Source organism: Spermophilus citellus (genome assembly GCF_964194105.1).
Source record: "Spermophilus citellus genome assembly, chromosome: 17".
Taxonomy (NCBI): Eukaryota; Metazoa; Chordata; class Mammalia; order Rodentia; family Sciuridae; genus Spermophilus; species Spermophilus citellus.
The window spans coordinates 36,312,396-36,335,952 of record NC_138199.1 but is presented as its reverse complement, the minus strand read 5'-3'; the positions used below and the strand labels follow the sequence as shown (position 1 = coordinate 36,335,952).

The 23,557-nt window shown below is 57.7% G+C and overlaps 1 protein-coding gene across 1 annotated transcript in view; it reads right to left on the bottom strand.

Moving 5' to 3' along the window:
* The window catches only part of TMEM132E (transmembrane protein 132E), a 51,910-nt gene extending 28,677 nt beyond the window's left edge, over positions 1-23,233 (bottom strand). Inside the window, exon 1 of the mRNA XM_081272557.1 lies at positions 21,587-23,233. Within this exon, the coding sequence (XP_081128683.1) occupies positions 21,587-21,653 (67 nt within the window). The 5' untranslated portion in view covers positions 21,654-23,233. The remainder of the gene's footprint in view (positions 1-21,586) is intronic.
* Positions 23,234-23,557: the final 324 nt, after the last annotated feature.

The following is a 23,557-nucleotide window of genomic DNA, read 5'->3' as shown; positions in this document are numbered from 1 at the left end:
AGTCAGGGACAAGGGACCTGAGTCTGCTCACTTAGGACTTCACGGCTGATTACATAAGGAAATAAAAGCAGGTCTTCAGGCAGTGAGGACAGACACGTTCCTCTCGGTGCAGCCAGCACGTCTGCGGGCTCCTCCAGCATTGCCCCCCTCTCCCCGCCCAGTTCCTGAGCAGCTCCGGGGAGCTGGGTTCCAGGCAGTAGCAGCCTCTAGATCAACCTGGTTTTGAATCCCAGTCTTGCCTCTTTCTGGCTGTGTGACCTTGAGCAAGTTGCTTCAACTTGCTGAGCCTCAGCCTCCTGTCCTTTACAGCGCTGATGATAACATCTACCTCGTGGGGTTGCCTGAGGATGGGACGGTGAGTGCCACATACACACAGGGCCTGGCACCGAGTGGTGCTGTCATAACCCTTGGCAGTGCTATTAGTCACCCATCATTCTCGTTAGACGTTGGGCTTTCTCGTTCTCAGAGTGCGTTCATTCTTCATCAGGTCCTTTAGTAGCTTACTGTGTTCCATGTGGGGCATGGAGTAAGTCACAACTGGCCTCTGAGGGGAGGCAGACCTGCAAGAAGCTAACAGAGCTGTTGGGGGCACCCGGAGCGGGCAGTGGATGCCACCCAGGAAGCACAGTGACCTCAGCAGGGAGCCGAGTAGGAATTGCCAGGAGGAGCCTGGGTAGAGTGACCGGGGCCTCAGTGGTCACCTGTGTGGGGTGGGCACAGTGTGTGTGCATGTTTGGGAGGAGAGTGGAGAAGTGTGTGGTGATGCAGATGGGGGAGGTCAGACCACAAGGCCCTGGACACTGCCACCAGGAGCCCCGAGGATCTGCTCCTCCGCCCCAGTCACCGGAGAGGAGGCCATCACAGGTGGAGGGCTGGGATGACTCCATCAGGTTTTCACTCTCTTGGGGAGTGGCCTGCAGGGAAGAGACTGGGGCCAGGGCAGGCACTCCGGGTGTGATGCATGGTCCAGGGGAGGCCAGCAGGTCTGAGCAGGGTGGTGACAGTGAGGAGGCCAACTCCCTACCTACCAGGGCTGTGTGGCCTTTGGCAGCTTACCCCGCTCTCTGGGCCTGCAAAATACTGTTGTCGTGAGGATTAAACGAATGAAAAATGCGAGGCCCTTAGATGGACGCCCAGCACTGGGTGTGCGCTCAGTGTGAGGTGGCCACTGTGGCCGTCACTTCACAGCCGCACAGCCCGGTCCCTGGTGGGCTCAGGCCAGATGTGGCCAGGGAGTGGAGAGATGGGCGAGAGGGAGTGGTGTGGGGGGATGGGTGCATGGTCCAGGGACAGGCCAGGCCATGCATCTGGGTCCCACCGTGGCTCTGTCTGCTGGGGGGCCACAGCGCCCTTCTCCTCTTCCCGGCACCTGGCACGGCCCAGGGCTTTATTACTGTAACCAGACAGCAATCCTGGGCTGAGCCTGGAGGTCATCTGCTGGCTTCTGGGGAGCACATCTGCTCAGTGCATAGGGCACAGGGGGCTTCTGGGCCCAGCGTCCCCATCTGTAGTAAGGGGAAGGGGCTGAGTGGTGCTTCCCTGGGGTCCCTCGTCACCCTGGCAGCTCTCGTGGCCTGTGAGTCGTCAGCCTCCAGGGCCCCGGCACCCAGGCCTGGGAATGTGAGTTCACACTCATGTGACAGGAAACACGGTGCCTCCTCCAGGAGAGGAGCCCAGCCAAGGGTCTCCTCCACCGTCGCACCCCGACGGCCCCCCTCATCACGTTCCCCTTTGTGACCACACAGGAGACTTCAACAGGGAGGCCACCCCAGCCCGTGCAAGGGAGCCTAGGCTGCAGGACAGTGACAGGAAGGTCTCCCCAAGAGGCCATGCCACCTCCAGCCACTCATGGCTGGCTGAGGGGCACTTCCTGGAGGACCATGAGAGAAGCAGATGCCCTCTCCCTGCGCAGGGACCCTCTTGCTTCCACCCCACTCAGACCCTTTCCTGCTTCCCCGTCTCCTGCCCTGGATCATAAGAAGGACACAGAAGCCATCCTGAGGGGTGTGCAAGGGAGGCGTGGGGTGCTGAGCCCACCGTACACTGCTCCCGGATTCTCTCCTACCTGAGATCCGCAGCTTGACCGCTGCTGCCCCAGAGATGCCCTCCCTCTGCCAGTCTGGCTCCATGGGATGGTGTGGCCTTCTACAGGGGGCACAGGGGAGCTACAGATCTTCTGGTCTGTCAGCACGTCCTGCTCTCACCTGTCCAGGCTGGAGGGAGACCGGGAGGCTCCCTTTCCCAGGTGTGGAAGAGAGGAGGCCCCTCCCCCTCCAGCAACTCTTCAAATGCCTGAGAACTGCAGGGTCCCAGCCCAACCCCCTCACATCCCCCATGCATTAGAGGCAGTCAACTGAGGCCCAGAGAAGTGAAGGGGTCCCCCGAGCCCACAATGAGAGTGGATGGGGCTGTGTGTCTGTCTGGCCTCTGATCTGTGCTTGACAAACACTTTAGGGACTAGACCAGGCCAGGGAACTGTCTACTAGGGTCCCACAGTCCAGGGAACTGGCCCAGTTTCCTGGCAGCAGTATTGTTACTTCCAGAAGGTAACTAGCTTCTCCCTAAAGATCCTTTCTTTTGTGCAAGGTGGGATCTGATGGGATAAAGAAATAGTTATTCTGTATTATTATTATTATTATTATTATTATTATTTTGGTACTGGGGTTTGAACCCAGGGGCACTCTACCACTGAGCCCCATCCCCAGTCCTTTTAATTTTTATTTTGAGAGACAGTGTCTTGCTAAGTTGCTTGAGGCTGGCCTCAAACTTGAGATCCTCCTGACTCGGCCTCCCCAGTCTAAGAGTACAGGTGCATGGCACTGTGCCCAGCTTGGGAGGCAGTTTTCAAACTGTGTTCCAGGAGGCTGTGGCAGCAGGGTTCCCCTGTGACAGACCCCAGACCCAGTGCCTTGCAGAAACCGTCAAGGCCACATGGTATCCACAGGAGAGAACAGGATCCTGAGTCTGAAGGCTGGGTTCAGACCCCTCCTCTTCTGCTAACTTGGAGCAGTGCCCTCTTGGAAGAGGTCCTAATTGCTCATATGGGGCAGTTAGAGGGGGCTATGGAGGCCCCTGGTAAATAGGAGGGGTCACAGGTTCAGGAAGGTCCTTGAGCCTGGGGCTTTGGGGTGGGGGTGGGGAGGCAGCCTTGGAGCCCAGTCACTTCCTCCTCCTCCTCCCCTCCTAGGCCCCAGAGGGGCCAGAGGCTTACAGAGAAGCAGAGAAGTGACTTGGAGTCAACAAAGACAAATTGGTTTAATTGACCCAAATTAGCAGCAGGAAGGGCCTGGATGGCCCAGCTGCTGGTCCATTTAATCACTGTCATCCTGTGTGGTCAGGGCCAGTCCCCTCCCCCAGGGCCATCAGGGTCATCCTCCCTGTGAATGGCAGTCTCTCTGGTGTCCTCCATCTACAGGAAGTAGGGCTGGAACTTTGGGGACAAAGACAGCCTCTGGCCAGAGGCCAGAGCTCCCCATAGGGCTCACAGCCTTGCCTAGGACACTGGGACCCTCATTCTGAGTTCCGCTGGAGTTCTGGGGCACAGTGGCACTGACCGAAGGACCTCCACTGAGACTCTGTCCACCTCCTGGGCTTTAGAGGTGGGCAAAAGGGTGTGCTCTGCAGGGCCCCCTGAGCTGCTCTGCTCCCCGCTTTCAAATCCTCACCAATTCCTTTCCAAAGCTGGGGCCAGGTCAACGGGGACCTCCTGAAAAACTTAGCAGGTTGCAAGCCACAGCCCTCAGTGACCCCTGGTTCCTGTGGGCTGTTCCTGCCCAGGGTCTGCATTTTGAGAGGGCAGGAGGACCTCTGTCCTCCCCAGGGGCCTCCCACTTCCCGTCTGTTGCCTGGTGGAGATCTTCTTGCCTCCCACAGCAATCACTGGTGGAAGGCCCATGGTGAGCTGGGCCTGGGCCTGGGTGCCAGATCATGGCCTCACCTTATAGATCCCCTTCTCCAGCAGCACCTAACTTCTTCCCATTTGGAATCTGATCCACCAGCAGATCTTGCACGCTGCTCTGGGCCCTGTGCGGAGTACCCAGTGCTCTGTGCCCTTCCCAGCTGCATCCTGGACGCCAGCTCTGCCTGGGTCAGGCTCCAACCCGGTCTCCTGCCCCAGGGCTCTGCCTGCCTAGACCTCTCAGCCCTTCTCGGGCCTCTCCCAGCTGCTTCTCTCTGTGGCCATTCAGGCCCTCTTCGTCGGCCATCTCCATGGACGCTCTACTGGGTTCAATCCGGGTGCCAAAATGCACCGCAGAGAAGACCCTGGGGCGGGGGGCGGGGGGGGGGGCTGCTAACTAGCTTCCCTGAAAGCAGAACATCTCTGTCTCCTCTCTCTCTCCCACACCCACAGATGCGTGTGAACGCATGCACACACACACACGCAACCCATATTCCACAGACGGGCTTCAACTTATAAAAGGGCTGCTTATCAAAAGTTCATTGGAAATTGGCTCTTAGAACTCGGAAAACACATTTCAACACATTTTCCTACACAGACCACATTATCAGGAGTCATCAGTAGTAGTTCAGGTTGAATATCCCTTATCGGAAATGCTTGGGACCAGAAGTGGTTTTTAGTTCCATTTTTTTTTTTTTTGCCTATCTTTTGGGGAATATTTGCATATACATAATGAGGTATCTTGGGGGATGGGACCCAAGTCTAAACATGAAATTTACGGATGGCTCGTCGGCACCTGACACGCACAGCCTGAAGGTAATTTCACACGATATTTTTAATGCACCTGCATTTTGACTAGGATCCATCATGTGAGGTCAGGCGTGAAATTTTCCACCTGGGGTGTCATGTCTGTGCTCAAAAAGCTTCAGAGTTTGAAGCGTTGGGGATTTCAGGTGTTCGGATTAGGAATGCTCAGCCTGTGGTAGTTATTGGTATTTATATTCCCAGGCTAGCCCATCAAGCGGATTTTTACCCATAATTTGGTGAATATTTATTGATCCCCAATATATACATGGTGAGACTGATTGGCAATCTAAGAGAGATACCTTGAATTCTGGGTCCCAGAGCAGGGAACCGAGTGAGGCAGAGGAGGCAGGAAATGGAGAGGTCCCTCCAAGTCACTTAACACCAGGACAGGCCCATCTGCGACACACCTCTGCCTCCCTCCTCCATCCCAGGGTCCCATCCATGGGATGGGTCCATGTCCCCTTCCCTGTGCAGGTCCCAGCTTCAGGGGACCCCCCCTACGTCTGTCCCAGTGCCACAGTTCCCAGAGCCCCCCTATCCTAATCCGGGAGGCTGGGTGGTCCCACCGTCCCTGCTCTGCAGCCTCGGGAAAGGCTGGCTCTGGCCGTGGGTTTCCATCTTGGTTTCCCATCAGAATCACCCAGAAGCAATTTCTGAATCTCTAGGCGGGCACCCAGACCCCAGCATTTAAAAAATACTCCTCAGCATGCAGCCAAGACTGAGCACCACTGTCTGACCTGTTCTGTGTCATGCAAAAGGTATTGTCTTGTCCTCCGCCTCAACCCGCAGATCCCCAGAATCCATAACTGCCCACCCTCCCCCGACTGTGACGCGGCAGCAGCAACAGCCGACACTCGTTTTGCACGGGCCATCAAGGAGGGATGGGGATATCCTAACGGCCCCAGTGCTGAGGCCACAACCAGACCAGCCCACCGCCACAGTGAGTACAGGAACTCCAAGATGATGTGACTGACCGCTGGCCAATGGGTGGGGTGCTGAGCCACGACCGGATGCATGGTGCTAGGTATTCCTATGCAGGCTTCTAGGATGCCCCCTAATGAGAGCGATTCATCTTCCACGATCCGACTCTCCATGCACCCTCTTGCTGTGAAGGAACCCCCACCTCTGTTTCTTCATTAGAGACCTGCTCTGGTCAGTCTCCGGAACCTGCTTCCAATTCCATCTAGAAGGTCTTTGCCTAAGGCTGGCCGTGTCCCAGCTGGGTCCCTCCTTCTGTCACTGCTTGGCAGCCCTGTCCATCTATTCCATAAGCATGCCACTTATTTTCACCCACCTGGGCTCAGTCGGGCCCCCGTGAGCCATCATCAGTGAACTTGGGACGGTGAGCGCACGCCCAGGGTGGACAAAGGGTGGCAGCTGTGGGGACCTGGTAGAGGCTGGAGATCTGAAGCCACAATTCACATAGCAGCAGGGGCTGCCGAGAGGGGCCGGCTGGAGCTGCCAGCAGGGAGCAGGAGGTGGTGAGAGCTCCTCAGCTCAGCACCAGTCCACCCCCAGGAAACCCTAAGCTGCCAGTCCAGGCCCTGCCCAGGTCAGCCGTCATGCCGAGCGCCGGCCCACATCCCCAAGCTGGTGGAAGGTAATTTCACGTTTGTAACAATTATTCACATAATTGGGTTCCAATTAAATCAGAGAGGGGAGTGATGGGCTGCGACTGTGTTTGCTCTCCGCCTTCCTCCTCCTGCACATCAAAGGCAGTGCAGGCAGGATGAGTAACAGGCTCTTCCTCCTCTGGAGCGAACCCACCTTCTCAGGGGAGTCTTCCATGCCTGCGGCTCTCATTGGGGCTGAACTCATTGCAGGGTGCCCAGGGGTGCTGGGTGCCCAGGCATGTACCAGTTCTTTTCCTGGACTTCACCCCCACTGGAGACGGAGTGGGATCCCAGGGAACAGCGGGTAGAGAGGGTGGGCCTGCTCCCATCAACAGCACCGCACAGGCCCCTGGGTGGCACAGTAGTGGGTGTCTGGGGGAGGGAGAAAGTGGGCCAAGAGCTGGCCAGCTGGGCTCCTTGGGGGTGTCCCAAGGGCTGCTGGGTAACAGGGAAAGGTGGTACCTCCACGTTCCCGCCAACCAACAGCTCTGATCCCATCTGTATCACGCGTGGCCTATCTTGTCTAGGTAGCGCATAAATATGTTATGATGTGTTGTATATTGGTTATACATTTCTCTGGCTAAAAATATATTAGAAAAACCACTGCTCGCATACACGTCGATCACATCTCAGACAAGGAGACTGAGGCCCAGAAAGGGGAAGGGTCTTGCTCAAGGCTACACACTGTCCCTCTGCTACAGGGGAAGGCCCCTCACCTCAACCCCCAATGGCCAGGTGACGGTAGAGCTCCACGGGCCAGAGGCGCGGAGGGGAGTGAGGGTGGAGGTTCCCAAGGGAAGCCCTGCCCAGGTCATGGTCTCTAGGTGGAATTCCCTCCCTAGTGCTGGAGGGACTCTCTTGCCTCTGGTTCCAGGCAGAGCCCACACTGAAAAGAGGTCATGGTCACGAAGAGCGGCCAAGGCCATGGCTGGGAGTTTGTGCATGGCGGTCCTGAGTGCCAGCCCCAAGGAGAACCAAGCCACGTCTGGGGACCCTGGCTGCAGGAGCTCCTCAGAGGGACCATATCTGCAGAAAGACACAAGTTCATTCAGTGTCTGGCAAACAGTAGGAATTCAGAAAAGCTTGGGAGCATGAATGAATGAGCGAGACCTCAGTCTAGCAGTCAGGACCTAGGTTTCTAAGTCGCAATTTGAGATGCAGAACAAGGAAAGCAAGAATCAGACATGGGCCTCAGGGTGTCCCCCAAGCCCTGCCAGAGGGAATTCCCCACTGATGGGGCGAGCCTAGCCTCTTCTGGGGGCATCTCTAGTGTGACAGAGGCAGGCTTCTCTGGAGGAGTCCTCAGATGGGTCAGGGAGGCACAGCTGTCCCTAGGAGTCCCCAGTGTGGTGGAGCAGGCTGAAGGGAAGGGGTGGATGTTCTTGCCCCAGGAGCTCCCTGTCAGATGGAGGTCACAGCCCTGACCTTGGCATTCCCCTGACAGAGGGAGGAGGCCAGGCCCAGGGTGCGAGGCTGATTTTCTGCTTTCTGGCCTTGGAGCTGAGGAGCCCTGCGTCTGGATGCCCTGCAGGAAGAAGCCGGGAGCTGTGGCCAGGCCGGCAGGAGAGCCATCGGCATTCCGGTCAGGCAGCCAGTGGCTGAGTTATTATTATTTCTTTCTTTTTTTTTTTTTTTTTTTGAACTACTTAGAGCAATTTACAGAAATCATTTAGGGGCCGTTTAGGGAGAAGAGAAAAGATGAAGACTTTTAAAGGCAGGGCCCCGGTAAGGTTTTATGCAAATCAGCTTTGCAGGGACATGAGGACCAGTCTAGATTCCCAGAGGGGAGCGGGGCAGGAGCCTCAGGGCTCTGGTCCCTGGAATAGCTGGGAACCATGGAAAGGGATCAGGGGGAGCCTGTATTGGACAAGGGCTGAGCAGGGAGCCGGCTTCCCAGCTAAGCCAGCTGCTCCAGGCTCTGTCTCCCCTTCTGTGTATGGGGCATCCTACAGGAGCCCAGCTAACGGCCCTGGGACCAAGCTGAATGGGTAAGACACTGGGGGCCAGAGGCAGAGCCTTGGGACCCATCACCCCAGAGAGGAGAAATCACTCTTTTTAGGCTGGACAAGGACACAATTGGCCTTGGCTGGGCAGGATCAGAGTCTGAGCTGGATGCCTGGGAGCACAGGTTGTGTGTGTGCGTGTGCGTGTGTGTGTGTGTGTGTAGGCGCGCGCGTGAAAGGGGAGTGGCAGGGGTCACAGAGAGGGGAGTAGTGGGGGAAAAACGAGAAAATCAGTCACATATTTAGCGAAGCTGTCCCCATAGTCCCCACCTCCTGCTACTTGCGATGTGATTAACGGAGATTGAATCTGGTCACCCCATGACCACACCATGCCTTCTGGGGTGCATCTCCCAGATATAGCCCCCCGGGGAAGCTGGAGGTGGGGGTGAACTCAAACTCAGTGACAGGCCTGGGAGTCAGGAATCTGGGTCTTGGACCTGCCGTTGCAACTCCTGACTGTTGGGTGACCTGGGTTAAGATCATTCCCCTCTCTGGGGCTTAGTCCCTCATCTTTAAGACAAGGATGGTTCCAGGTGAGAGGGGCATGAAGTCCCCTTCTTGTTTCCCTGGTGTAAATTTCTTTGACTTTAGGGACCTTGCCTCACTGAGCGTCCCCTCTGTGCCACTGTCCGGAGAGACTGCAAGTGTAAACGGTCTGCAGGGCAGCTCCCCAGACCCCACCCGCAGTAGGGAGGCTCGGGCTGCTCTTTCTTTCCAGTGGCTGGTCCCCAGGAGGCAGCCCTAACATCCGCTCTTTCAGCTAAGATTAATTGTAGCTCCTGAGCCTCAGCTCAACAACCCATGGAGTCCCCTCAGTCTAAACTTAGGGAGCACAAGTAACTTTGGCCAAGGAGTCCCTGCAGAAGCCCCTGACTCCTGGGGTGTATTTTTTTTCCTTTGGCTTTGGAAATTGAACACTAGACCACTGAGCCACATCTCCAGCCCTGTTTTGTATTTTATTTAGAGACAGGGTCTCACTGAGTTGCTCAGCACCTCACTTTTGCTGAGGCTGGCTCTGAACTCTTGATCCTCCTGCCTCAGCCTCTGGAGCCACTGAGACTGCAGGTGTGTGCCACCGCGCCTGGCCAGGCTGAATTCTTTGCCAGCACCACTGCAATAGCTGGGTGGGAAGGCTCTGGGCAAAATGTCCACCCCTGGAGCTGCTGGAGCTCAGCCTGCCGGCAGCTCACACAGATTTTGGCAGTGGTTGCTGCAAAACGACAAGAATCCCACTAGATCCACTTCAAAGCCCCAGTTAGTCCAGGTATTCTGGCACCTCTGCCACCCTGGCATGGATTGCATTCCACTGGCATTGCTCACATCCTTGCCCCGTGACAAGGGGAACTGTACTTGCATCACCACATGCCTGGCGTTTGCTGCAGTACTTGGTGATGAGGAAATGTCCAAAACCATGCACTAAATAAAACAATGGCTACCATTTATTGAACACGTACTATAAGCCAAGCACTGCCCCAAGTCCAGAACCAGCATAAACTTATTTATTCCTTCTAATAACTCCATGAAGAACATAGTCCTCATTCCCATCGTTTAAATGTATAAATAGTTCTACAGAGAAGTTAAGTGATTTCCCCAAGGTCACACAGCTAGGATTTGGCCGGCCAATGTGCTACTGAATAAGTGAATGCAGGAATAAATTCTTCACCTCTGGTCCCTGTCACCCATTTAACTACCCATCTGTCTTCCTAGTGGCTCTCTGGGTGGAAAGGGTAAGAGGATGGGAAGGAGTCACCTCCACGATTTATTCTTTCATCTCACAAATACGTGCTGAGTGTTTCTGGTTGGGCTCTGGTTCTGATGTTGGGGCACAGAAGCAAACAAGACTCACGTGGCCCCTGCTCACGGGGGCTTCCATTCCAAAGGGGGTCAGTGTGCAGACCAGTGGACACATACCCAAGTAACATGCCACACGACGGAAAACAGAGTGGAATGAGGGGAAAGAGGTGTCCAGGCAGGGCACCAGATGAGAAGGCCGGGCAGCAAGACCAGGTCCCCAAGGCTCTGTGCCTGGCATGCTGGGGATGGCAAAGAAACCATCACGGCTGCAAATGAGCAGCATGGAGAGGTAGGGTCCGGAAGGGGACAGCTGCGGGGACTTTGGCCTTCACTCCTGGTGAGGCGAAGATGCTGAGCAGAAGTGGGCTCGACCTGACCCGTGGTTTCCAGGGGGACATGGTCTCCGGGGTGGGGGAAGCTGGGCACCTCCTCCCCAGCCCTGGACAGAGCTGCTGGACTAGATGGGAGTTGCGGTGGCCAGCATGAACCACACCAGCGCTGGGCAGGGCTGGGCAAGGCAGGACAGGGCAGGGGACTTCCAAGGAGGCCTGCAGGGAGGGGCCTGGGCCTAGCTCACCAGAGCCAGGGTGTGACTCCTGGGGAGGGAGTTGCAAGGCCTCGGGCAGCAGCCAGCCCTGTGCCCGCAGCACTGGCCCCGGGCAGCCTGGCTTACTGGACCCCAGATGTGCTGCTGGGGAGCATCAGGAGCATGAGGACCAGATAGGAAAGAAGGGACCCTGGCGCAGGACTCCACGTGGAATGTGAGGTGACACGACAAATCTTTGGATACATTGGTTCAAATGAACGATTAAAATCAGTGTCCGCTGTTTCTTTTTCTCATGTGAAGACTAGAAATGTTCTAAATCAGACCCGCAGCTCCTGTTCTGTCTCTTCTGGACGGGGCAGATGCCGCCCAGCAGCCTGGACGTTCAGGACGGGGACACTGAACTCCACCTGGAGGAGGGAAGGGTTTGTCCCCACACACAGCTGGTCTGCGAGCCAGGAGGGGAGTGAACAGCCAGATAGAGGGAGAACGTGGCGAGCAGGATGGAGCAGGCTTGTTTGAGGTGACCCCTTCGGCCAGCAACACTGTGGACCATCAGTGACCACAGTGACCATATATTGAGCCGACTGTGCAAGGCAGGGCCAAACCTCTGCTGCCCACTCAACGGCCACACGGGACAGGCAGGCATCTCTTCCCATTGTTGTCGGATGAGGAAACTGAGATGGAAGAGTGGCATGCCCAGGGCCACCTGTCCCCAGCCAGGAGTGGAGGAGCAAGCCCTGGGCCAGGACCTTCAAGGGCCAGGCTGCAGGACCTGGGGAGGCCTGGGCTCCATTGCAGAGACTCTCCGTGACCCGGAGCCTGACATGCCACACGGGCTGCCTGCGCCGGCCTAGGGGCCCAGCCCTAGGGGCTACTATGGCAGGGGGCACCATCCGGAAGCGGTGGCATGGCCATCCAGGTACTGGATGTTGTGGCCGGAAGCTGGAGCCGGGGAGCGTCCTCCACCCCAACAGGCTGCAGAGGAGATGGGACTGTGGGCCGAGGCCTAGGGCTGCTTTCTGGGGAGGAAAGGAGGAGGGAGAAAGGAACAGGGGCCGGCCACTGGCCACTGCTTTTAAAATCCAGGAGCATGTTGCTAGGAGTCACCAAGGGAAAATAAAAGACCCCAAACAAAACAAAAACCCAACCACCAGAAAACGGCTCTCCAGGAAGCCTCCGGCACTGTCTGCACAGCTTCCGGGCGGTGAATCTACCACCATTCTCTGGCACCTGGGCTCTTGGGGCCTACACACTGACAGGTCTCGCTGTTGGGCCCTCTGGCTGACGGCTGGGTGTGGAGTGAGGAGGAGGGAGATCCTGTCTCTCTGGGCTCCCTTACTTGGCCACCTTCCCCAGGACACCTGAATGCAGGATGAGGACACCGTGCACCTGCCGCGGCTGGGACTGCTGGGAGCTGTAGGCAAGCCTCTCGTGTTCTCCAGGCCTTGGCTGCTAAAATAATGAGTGCACTTGCAAATGCTGAGCCTCCGCCATGTGAGCTGCCGGCCCCCTTCCATTTGCCGTCCGGTCTCACAGAGGTGGAGACCTGGGAGCAGAAGGGCCATCATGCCGGAAGCGCTGTCAGGCCGCTGCGAAGTGGCAGAGGAGGCTCTCACACTCAGACCCCTTCCCTGGATCTAAAGCGGGCTCCTTGCCATGCAGCGGTATCTTGGATGACTTCTCATGATCATTCCCATTTGGAGACCCCCGACTCCCAGAGGGGGGCTGCTGTGGCAAATTCCTTCGGCTTTATACCAATCTGCAAACTGACCCCTGACCCAATGATTATTGGGACCCCTGCTCTGATCATTGCCATTCCCCCCTCTAACCTTTCCAGGCCTCCCCAGCATTCCACTGATCATGAGGTCACAGTCCTGAGAGGCCTTAAGAACGTCCAAGTCAACCGCGTACCTGGGCAGACAGCCTCATAGCCTGCACTCACCACCGACATCCCCGGCTGTCCCCAACCTGCACTCTGAATGCTCTAAGGCCAGTAGCTATTTTTGCCCTGTGTTTCTGTCCTTCTCAGGGGAATCAGACCCAGGAGATGCTGAGTGTCCAGCCTTCTGCAGCATAATCTGAGTCTGGCCGTGGGCTCTTGGAGTGACACCTCTTCCTTGAAGCCTCCCCTGAGCCCCTCTGACCATTACGGAATTTTCCTTTCCCTCCCTCCCCCCACAACACTCTGTGTCCCTTCCACAGTGTCTGCGGCTCTGCATTTGATCACAATCTCTGCAGACGGAGCTCATCTCCCTGGGACGCCCCATTAGAAGCTCCCTACGGGCAGGCGGTACATTTCCTTCATCTTTCCACTCAACCCGGGGCCTGGCATGCGCTTGTAAAATTAACAGCAACAATATTGACAACTGTCGTTTTTGCACATTGACTGTGTGCTAAGTGTGACTCTAAATATTTGGCATGTCCTAATACATTGAATCATCATAGCAACCTTCCTTATAGATGGGGTAATTTCGTAATCATTTGCAAATGAGGAAACCGAAGCACAGAGAGGTTAAATAACTTGCCCCACACCACACAGGGTTTGACTAAGATGAGCAGTTTGGTTCCAGAGCTGAGTGCAAGGAAAGGGTGAAGGGGGTGGAGAGCCATAAGGGGAGGGGGGAGCCATAAATGTCTCCACTATGTGGAATCGGAGCAGGGTTGCTGCTAGCCCTGGGGGGTTGCACTGAGTGGCACACAGTAGGTGTTCAGTAATAATGGACTATTAAGATAACGAGACAGTTCAATGGCTGTTCAGACACAGGTGTGCCGCTGATGGGGGCTGGAGGCTGAGGAGACTATCCCAGGCAGGAGGACTGGCAGTGCCCACCTGGCTCTCACCCCGCCACTTCCGCCAGCTCCAGCCGCCTGTCCCCAGCCTTCAGACCTCTCATGCCTGGGATGGCGGCTGGCAGTTTTTCTCCTGCCGAGAACAGCCATAGAAAATTGAGATCATTTCTCTGCCGTGCTGGCAGCTGAGAAAATGGCAATTTTTCCTATTTCCAATCCAAGAGTTCCTTCCTATTGGACAAAGGCCCCATGAGCCTGTCGGGCCAGGGGAGAGTATGGGTCACCCCTGGGCAGGTCACCTCCTACGAGGCGTGGGCTTCAGTGGTCATGCAGTGGCAGGCTGCGGGTGGCAGGAGGAGGGGGCCACCAACCAAGACCCCTGCGGGTGTCAAACAGGGGCAGGTGGCGAGGTCCCAGCAGCAGATGACCTAGTTGCTGCAGGCTGCTCAGGGACTCAAAGGAAATGGGGCTTTGCAGTCCTTGAACTCAAGAGCCTCCAGTTCATCATGCCCCCAATCAAGAGTGGCAGCAAATGAGACCCAGCATGTGTGTCATCACCCCCACGTCCCCTTAGAAGTGGACTTTCTGTAAAGGTAGATGATTTGTTAAAAATATTAAAATTTGTGATGGGTGTGGTGGTTCATGCTTATAATCCCAGCATCTCAGGAGGCTGAGGCAGAAGGATCTTGAGTTCAAAGCCAGCCTCAGCAACAGCAACTCAGTGAGACCCTGTCTCTAAATAAACTACAAAATAGGGCTGGGAATGTGGCTCAGTGGTTGAGTGCCCCTGAGTTTAATCCCCTGTAACCGCCCCCCCCAAAAAATAAAATTTGTGAAAGAAATGGGAAGTCGCTTAGCATCCCAAATGCCCTGCAGAGGACAGCTGGCCTGTGGGCTCCACCAGGATGCCTCCCCATCGCTCTCAGCTTGCAAGCTAGCTTTCTCACCAGGGCCTCTGGGCCCTGTAAGACCCACCCACTCACCCACCCACCCATCATGGCACTCCAGCCCCTCTGGCTTCCCTTCTACTCCTTGAATGGTCAAGCCCATGCCCCAGGACTCTGACATTGGCTGCTGCCTCTGCCCTTGGGCTCTCCCGGGTATAGATGTGTGGCTCTCACTCAGTGCACATCCTCCCCTGCCCCTGTCCCTGCTGGGTGATGCTTCATCCAATGGTCATTCGCTTTGATGCTAAACATCTCTCCCAACACACACGCTCCTCAGAGTTCCCAATCCCCTTACCCTACTTTTTGCCTTCTAACATATATAACTGACTTATTGGATAGATTCATTCCCGACCTCTGCCTTCCCTTCCCCCACGATGCAGGTAGGTTCCCTGAGGGCAGGGGTTTTGTTGTGCCCACTGATCATGGCAGCGCCCCAGCTGAACACCTGTTGGGGGCATCCGTGTGCACATTCATGGATTCCTGTGGCCCATTACCAAATGCTTGCTTCTCGTCAGACACCCCTGGGTGGGCAGTGGCTGCGAAGCCATCACGCCCCGTCTGTGTCCACAGGAGCCCAGGGCCGGTGGGGAAGCCTAATGAAAAGCACAGCAAATCTGCTCCCCAGAGATTCTCTTGGTTTTCCCTGGTGGACGTGCTGTGGCTCGGGAGCTGGGCAGGTGATGGGTGGGAAGGTGCTCGGGTCAGAGCGGGCAGCAGGCGCAGAAGCTCTGACATGGGAAAGAGCATGAGTCGTCCAGGAGAGGGGGGGAGGGCAGCTCCAGGTGAGGCTGGAGGGACCCCCACGGGGTAGTCCCTGTCTCTGTGGCTCATTCTGTGCTTAGTCCCTCTTTGCAGGACACGGAGAGGTTTGCTAAGAAGACCTCCCTGTGCGGGCTCAGAAAACCTGACTTCCAAAGCTGGTGAGGCCAGGGCTCTGTGAAATGGGGACCACAGGGCTACCTGCACGCGGCGGCCACCATGAGCGTCAAGTGGATCTGAACCGCACAGGCGGCTGGAACTCTCCACGAGGCGGTGTGGGCCCGAGGCTGAGCAGGCGCTCACTGAGCATGCGCCTCTCTTCTGGCTCCCACCAACACCTTGCTCCCGCCGTGACAAGTCTGCTGCATCCTCTGAACCAAGTTGCCAAAAATACATCCACTTCTGGGCCAGAGCCAGGCTCCCCACAGCCCGCAGGTCTCAGGGCCGGGGCGGGAGGACCGCAAGGGAGGGCCCCTCCAACCTCTGAGCAAAGGGGCGTCTCTCCCACCAGATGCGCGGCAAGCAGGCGACCATGGCCACCTGTGCAGGTTGCTCATCAGATGGGCCTCTGTGGAGAGGAGGCTGCCTCTCTTGTCAAATGGGGTGCTCCCTGAGGGCACCCCACCTCTTCTCCTCTCCTTCAGTAAAACAGAGAGGCTGCCACCCAGTGCAGCGTGGTTCTCCTGTTTGAAGCTGGTGGCTGCTAGGGCTATGATCCTGGGGAGGGGTCTGAGGCGGAGGGGAGGCGTATCCTGGTTGTCTGCTCTCCCTGGGACCAGGGTCTTCCCTGGAGGTCCCCATGTTGTTGGGCCTGGAAGTCTTAGATAGAGATGCCTTTGGGAACCTGACTGCTTTAAGAGACATCCATCCATCCTGGTAACCATGGGCACACTGTTCTCTCAGCCCCTCCTAGGATCAGGAGAGAGATGGGCCCCGGGAGACAGAATAAGCCGAGAAACCCCACACCAGCCAGTCCACATGTCCTCACTGCTCCCAGTTTGAACTGATTAGGAAAGTCATTTATGCCAAGAGAGTCTCCAGTCACTCATCCCCATAGGCCATAGGTGTGGGTGAGAATGCAGTGGGAAGGACTGGAGTTGGATAAAAAGGAGAACTTTCCAAAGGCAGATAATTATTTAGATAATTTAGGCAAAAAAAAAAAAAAGGAGATTTTCTTCAATTATCTTTTCTACCCCCATTTTTTTTTGCACTGAATAATTCATTCTTGCATTCATTCATTTGTGCAATAAGCACTGAATTATCTAGGTAATTGCTCCCATTTTCCACTCCATCCTGCTGGGCTGTCTGTTAGCCAGCAGAGCCTGGGGTGCTGGGGTGTGTGGGGAGGGGGTTAGGAGGGAGGGGGGCTAAAAGGAGCAAAGGGAAGAGTGGAAAGGGGACGGTCACTTCTGGACTCGCAGCCCGTGGGTGCTGAGGGTGCTCTCAGGGCTGGCTTGTCCCCCTGTGACCGTGCTGGTCTCACTTCTCAGGACCCCCTCCTTGGGCTGTCCATTTGTCCCCCAGAGACTGGTGTGTGTGGCTGGCTGAGTGCTGGTGCTCCGTGACACACTGCCCCATCCTTGGGGACGGCTGGAGATGGCACAGCTGGCTGAATGGCTGATAACAAGTCCTGCCTTTCTTTGCATTTAAAAAGACAAGAGAAGGAAAATAGGAAAGGACATTTATTTTCTTGGAAAAAAAAATATATATATATACGCGCACAACCGGTTCATTAATTTCTTATTAAAATTCCGTGTTGAGCACGGGCGAGGAAGGAGTGGGGGAGACCCTGGGGACGGGGCGGGAGGAGATCATCCCCGCTTGTTAGCGCCTGCTGTGGGCGCCCATGGAGGGAGGTCCAGGAAGGTGAGGAGTGATGAGAGGGCTTCTCATCACCAAGCAAGGGCGGGACTGGGCCTGGACAGTTCCTCCTCCCCTCTGCAATGGCAGAGGAGGAAAAGAGGTCTCAGGGAGGAGCGAGATTCCTGGGGCCACGCAGCAAGTCTCGATGACAGTCCGTGTTTGAACCCAGGTGTCCTGCATCCTGGGGGCCGTGGCTTCAAACTGCTTTGCAATGGCGAGAACCCAGGGCTGCCTGGTCTCTGCAACTGGGCCTGGAGCTCGTGACTGGGAGCTGGGAGGGAGACCCAACCCCTCTGTGTTTCTTTTTTAGTGCTTGGTCAGGTTGATTAAGGAAGGCTACAGTGATGGATGGCCTCCCCTGCTAGGCTAGAGGCTGGCTGGAGACTGGAAGCCTCTCTGGAAGAGGCTGTGGAGAGGGAGGATGGCTGGGCTGGGGGGGCTTGCCGTCAATCCAGGAGCCCTGTTCAGGCTGATTCCAGGATTAACTTGGGGGGTGACCTTGGTCAGCCCTTGGCCCTGTGTGTCCATTTCCTCAGCCATCCAGTGGTTGGATGTGGTGGCTTGTGGATGTCATTACATGACGTGCAGGGAACAAAGCGAGACCCTGCCCAGGGCAGGCAGTGGGCCAGGCCCTGGGGGTGGGGGGGCAGCCCCTCTCTGGTCTTGTTTCTGCAGCAGCATCACACCTGCCCTCAGCCTCAGGGGTCCGTGGGGCTTATCTGGCCCCCAGCAGGGCCCGGGAAACACCTTGAGAGCCCACAGGGGCTGCACCTCCTGCAGCCAAGCACCCAGCCATCCTCAGAACAGATTCCAATAAAGCTCATTTTCTGCCACCAAGTTTATAACACATCTCCACCTACTGGCCTCAAACATTAACAAGGCTGTGTGGTGGCACCGGGCTCCATGTGGCCAGGAGGAGCAGGGGTGTGGGAGGAGGGAGGCAGCACACACCTGGCTCCCAGCAGCAGGGACATCCCAGCCTGGTCCTGTCCTCCTGCATCTCCAAAGGAGGCCCCGGCTTAGGTCACCAGGGGAATGGAATGGGGAGCGTGGACACAGCCTGGGGAGAAACTCTGGGCTTCTGGGCCAGGGGCCACATGCACTTGAGTTCATGCACTCAGAGCAATGGGGGACACTGGCATTTATATCCTGAGACCATGTCATAACACGACACCTGAGACCCACGTGTCTTGTAGATGCCAATCCAGGGGCATGGCATGGGCCTGCTCCTTCCTCTTGTTCTCTTCCTAGCGTCCCTGCCTGTCTCCTCCCCTGTCCCTCTTCTGCCCCAGGGCCCAGAGCTCTCTCCCTTGCCTCATCCATTTCTTCTGAGCACCTACTATGTGTGAAGCACTGGAGTGAGAGGCAAAGACATGGAAGATGTGACTGACTCCTGTCCTCGAAGCAGGAGGTAAACATGCCCATACACATGCTTCCTGTGTGTGCCCAGCCTGGCTCAGTCCCCGAAAGGCAGGAGGATATGCAGAGGCGGCACCAAGACAGCTCTAGTACTTCTGTTGGGGCAGGAGGGCTGCTGGAGAGAGCAGTCACTGGGACATCTAGGGAGACTCCCCAGAGGAGGTGATAACTGAACTGTGCTCTGAAGGGTAGGAAATGATTTCTGGAGGAAGGGTGATCCAGATGGAGAGAACGGCATGTGGAAAGCAAAAAGGCAGGAGAGTGAAGAGTTACGCCTCATGAGGTACATGGAGGATGGAAAGGTGTGTACCAGACATGAAGATGTCCATAGGGACATGTCCATGGAGGATGTTGGACACAGGGCAAAGCTGACTAAGGCAGCTGATATGATCAGCTCTGCCACAGACTGAACCATCACCTGGTCCTCCCAAACTCACATTCAAACTAAATATAGAGGAGAGTCTCCCCAAAGACAGAATCAAGAAAATGGCCTTCACAGATGATCTCTGGAAGAGGCCTTGAGACTGGCAACAGTGTAGGGGACCCAGATGCCCCCACCATCTACCCTTTGAGCTGAGCTGGGCCCTGAAAGGGAATGGGGGGGGGGATCTCTGCCCAGCAGTCCTGGCAGAAAGAGAGGAGGGCACGGATGGGCCAGAGACCACACTGCCCGTGGAAGGTGGGGACATGAGGGAAGGAGGCCAAGGTCACCCTGCCCAGTGGCGCCAGAGTCAGACAGAAACCCAGGCTACTTGCCTCCAGACTGTGTGGTCAGAACCCTGTGGCCCCAGGATCCTGCCAGGCGTCAAACAACTGCACCTGCCCCTCCACCCCCACAGCATCCTGGATCACCCAGAAAACCCAACCATGAATTAGGCGTGAGATTAAGTCCATGTGCCTTCCTTATCAGAGGAAATGGTTGGCGGAATGGCCATCAGGCAGCCTTGGAGGAGGAAGGGCCAGGGGACTTTTTTTTCAGGGGGAGGTTTCTTTTATTTGGGCCTTTCCCATTCGGGGATCCCCAAGTTTTAAGCATCTTCCCCAGAGCAGAGGGGAGACTCAGACATGGGATGGGGAAGAGGCCCCGTGTCTCAGGGGAGGAGGGGCTTGGAGAGGGAGTCAGACAGTCAGGAGGCGGAAGCCTGCCCCACCTCAAGTGTTTTCTTCCTGCAGCCAGGTCCTGAGCCCCATGCGTACAGCACTGGGCTAGCAGTGGCTGTGTGACAGACAGAGGAAAAAGCCACGGTTCTGCTCACTGCTCCAGGACCACCAGCAGGGAGACCCCTGGGTTCCAAAGGAAAACCAGAGGCAGAGAGCAAACAGTCCCAGGCATTTGCAGGCAGCAGCCAAGGCCCACCTGGAACTGGAGCCTAAAAAGCAGACAAGATGCTGGCAGGTGACAGAGGGGAAAAGAAATTTAGTGCCAAACTGAGGAATTAGGAAGGGGTGGGTCGGTGGAGTCCTAAGGACAGTGTTTGAGCTGGGTGAGGTCTTAACTGGATTTCGGGATGGAAGTCTGACAGCAAAATGCAAAGGTGGGGAGAACCATGCCTAGACCCAGTCCTGAGCTCCCAGGTTTCCTCCTGCTGGGCACTTGGATTCCATGCTCACCGGGGCTAGTCACCAGCAGCTCGAAGCTCCAGTGCACAGAGGAGCCCACCTCTACCCCTTTCCCATCCTCAGTCTTGCAAACCCTAGCAGGCAGAGATTTGGGGTTCAGCTGCACTCCCAGCCGCCCCACCCACTTCCACCTACCCCAGGCTGGCGCTTGCCCTGCCCATTGCTCTCCTAGTAGAGAACTGAGGCTTGCTATCACTGGTGAACTGAAGGCAAAACAGCCCCTGGAGTCACTCCCCACAGGGAACAACCAATCCCCATTCATAGAGAACGGTGAGCCAACTCCCCTCCCCCTCTTGGCCCCAGGACCCTTGGATTCTGAGAGACCATTCTTTTTCTTATTCTTTCAACCTTGAGAATGCGCCCTGGTCAGGGTGAGGGAGGCCGCTGGTTAGAGACCTTGGGCACACACATGGCACGCTTAGGCAGGCTCCTAGGGACTGGGCAGCTCTGGGCAAAAGCTGAGCACGGCACAAGGAGAGTCTTCCTTCAACGTGGAGAGGCCACTACCCCCTCCGTCAAGTCCCTCTCCATCCTGTCCGAGGCTCACCCCGCCCTTGCTGGTTGGGGAAATGTGTCCCGGGCCTGTTGGATACACGTTGGGAAGGGCAGAGGCTGCTCTTCTCCATTCTCCTCTCTCGGGTCCTCTCCCTCTCCCTTCTCCTCTTGGAGCATCTCCAGCTTGCGGAAGGCCCGCCGCAGCCACCTTCCGTCTGGTCTGAGTTACCACGCTGGGGGGCTGTTCAGAGACCCTCTGTTCCCCATCCGTGTCCCCCCTGTCCCACAGCCAAAGCGCGCCAGCCTGGCCCCTCCCTCTCCCACCCCTTTCCCGAGGAGCCCGGGGCGAGCCTGGGGAGCAGACGCAACAGATTGCAGAAAGCGAGAGCGCGGAGCCCGCTCCCTCCTCGCGCCCTGCCTGCGCCCGCTGCCCAAACCCCCGCCTCCTGGCTCCGCTAAGCCGGCCATTTAGATGCAGCTCACAGGACCGCGGGCGGCCGGGCGGCCGCGGCTCCCGGGGCCCTGTCAGTCCACTTCCCTTCTCCAGGACCGCCGCAGGAAGCCAGACAACGGGCCGCGCGGCCCCGCATCCGCCTGCGCGCCAGCGGCCGAAGAAGAAGCGATTGCACGGATCCCAACAGCCCCCAGCCCGGCCCGCTGCAGGGGGAACCGCGGGTGGGGAGGCTGGAACGCGATCCAGCAGACCCCTCTAGATTACCGTAGGCGGACACGCCCCCAGGTTCTCGGGTTTAGACCCTTCTTTTTAACCCTGGGAGGAATGGAGCGAACCCTCCCCCCCAGCCCTTTTCCTGGGCCGGGCTCGGTCCCCTCCGCGGGTCTCGAGCTTCAGCTCCCGCCAGAGGGCTTAGGGGCCGGCGATAACTCAAGCTGCAGCCCAAGACGCCAGGCTGGGAGCGGCGGCAGAGTCCGGGGGGGTAGAGATAGGGGTTCTCCTTTCTCCGGTCCTCCCTGTGCCCCCTCCAGTGGCGCCCGCCGCATCTTCACCCCCGAGTCTGCGCCGCGACACTTACCGTGGGCGAGCAGCGCCGAAAGGCAGAGCAGGGCGGCGCCGCCGCGGCCCGACATCCCTGGGGCCATGGCCGAGGCGGGGCCGAAGGGGTCCGAGGGGACAACAGTCGACGATGACTTGGCCCCAGGATGGGCTTGGTCACATCCAACTCAGTGTGGCGGTGGCGCCTAGCTGTCTCTGCAGAAGCTTTGGTGACCAAGGAGCGCAATTCGGGGACACTTTGCGGGGAGGGGGCGTCCCAGGCGCCGCTGGCTACACCCTCGGAGCTGGTGGGGGCGCAGCTCCGGGCGGGAGGAGCCTCCACCTCCCTCGGCTGGTGCCCCCTGCAGGATCTGTGAGGCGAGGGGGAGCCGCACGTGCAGTCCCGGGGCCCGGTGGCCGCGGACGTCCCGGGGGCTGCCTAGAGACGAGCGCCGAATCCCCTGGCCCCGCGGCCCAGCTCGAATTTGAACTCGCTTGAGGGTGCAGATTGCCGACGGAATCCCCGATTTCCTTGGTTTCGGTAGTAACCCCACATGGAGAGCGCAGCTTTCTTCCTCCAAGAGCCCTGCAGCAGCCTCAGCATAAAAATCCTAGGTCGGGTGCAAATGAATGATTTCTTTCGCAAAGAGAAAATCAAGACAACTTTAATCCATCCAGAGAAGGAAAAGTTTCCGTGCAGTGCTGAGACGGGCGACGTGGATCGCCACCACCCTAGGCGACGCCCAGACGGAATGCCCGAGGCGGGTGGCTAGATGTTTGTCCCCTTGCAGGGCTCGCTCCTGGACTCCAGCGCTCTCTCTCACGTCTAGACCAGGGCCCGCGCTCATCACAGGCAGGCCCCGCGCCTCCTGGCCCGGCAGCAGCTTGGTGTCTAGGGCTAGGGTGGTGCAGCCAGAACCGGCTGCCCCAGAGGAGATGAGATGGGGCTTAGAGAAACGAGGGAGCGGTAAAGCCAGCTAAAGCGCCCTGATCCGAGCCCTTCCTACCCAGAGCATCGACTCCAGCCTCCAGACCACAAACGTTGTAGGATCGAGAGGGGCTCCGCCAACCCTCTGCAGCTCCCGGCCTCCCCTCCCCGGTCTCGCAGTATCAGCAGAGAGGCGCGCTGCCCCGCCTCGCTCCTCGCCTTCCCTGGGGGGAACCTGCACAAACCTTGAACTTTTCCGGGGTTCAGACTCTCCGACGTCTCCTGCTCCCCGCCGCCCCCGCCCTGCCCCTGGACGCCCGCTCTCCTGCTGTCTCAGTGCTGCAGGGCATCGGCTCTCGCTCTCTCGGAGTCAGTTTGGGCGAAAGGATCGCCGCACCAGTCCCGGCTGCGGGTGACGAGACACGGACGCCGAGCCAGCGGCCAGGGAACCCGGCACCTGCGCAGCCTCGGGCCGGGGAGGCGGCAGCTGGTGCCTATCGGGCGGAACAGAAAGGTGCCAGCAGCGGGGCCGGCTCCCCATGGACGTGTGTAGGGGGAGTAGAAGAATCAAGGAGCTATAAGGAAGAGGAGGCGGGGGGAACCACAGTTGCACGAAGCCGTCGCCACCGCCGCCACCGCCTCCTCGGCGCTCGCGCCGGCTGCTCCACCGTAAAATACTCGGGAGACACACTCGCGCTCGCCGCCCTCCTCCTGGGTCGAGGATTCAGCGCCCACCCGAGCAGTAGCGGACGCAGAGCTTGGCGCTCGCTCCCCTCCTTCCCCTCCCCTCCCAGATTCCCCGTGGTCACGTGGCCTGGAGCGCGCGGCCCAAGGCTCGCGCGCCACGGAGGCTCCCCCCGCCCGAGCTCCCCCTCATCTGTCCACGTGTCCATTCCGCATTCCCAGCCTGGGGGCGCGCGCGGCTCCTTAATGAGACTCGGGCAAGAGTCGACCCAGCGATTCCGTTCTCCTCGCTTTTACGTTTCATTTTTCCTCCCTGACGCAGGCTAGCGCTGGGACCCAAGTGGGGTTGGCTGGCTGCAGCGGTTGCGTTTCTCTCCGGGACATGCCACCGCAGTCGCT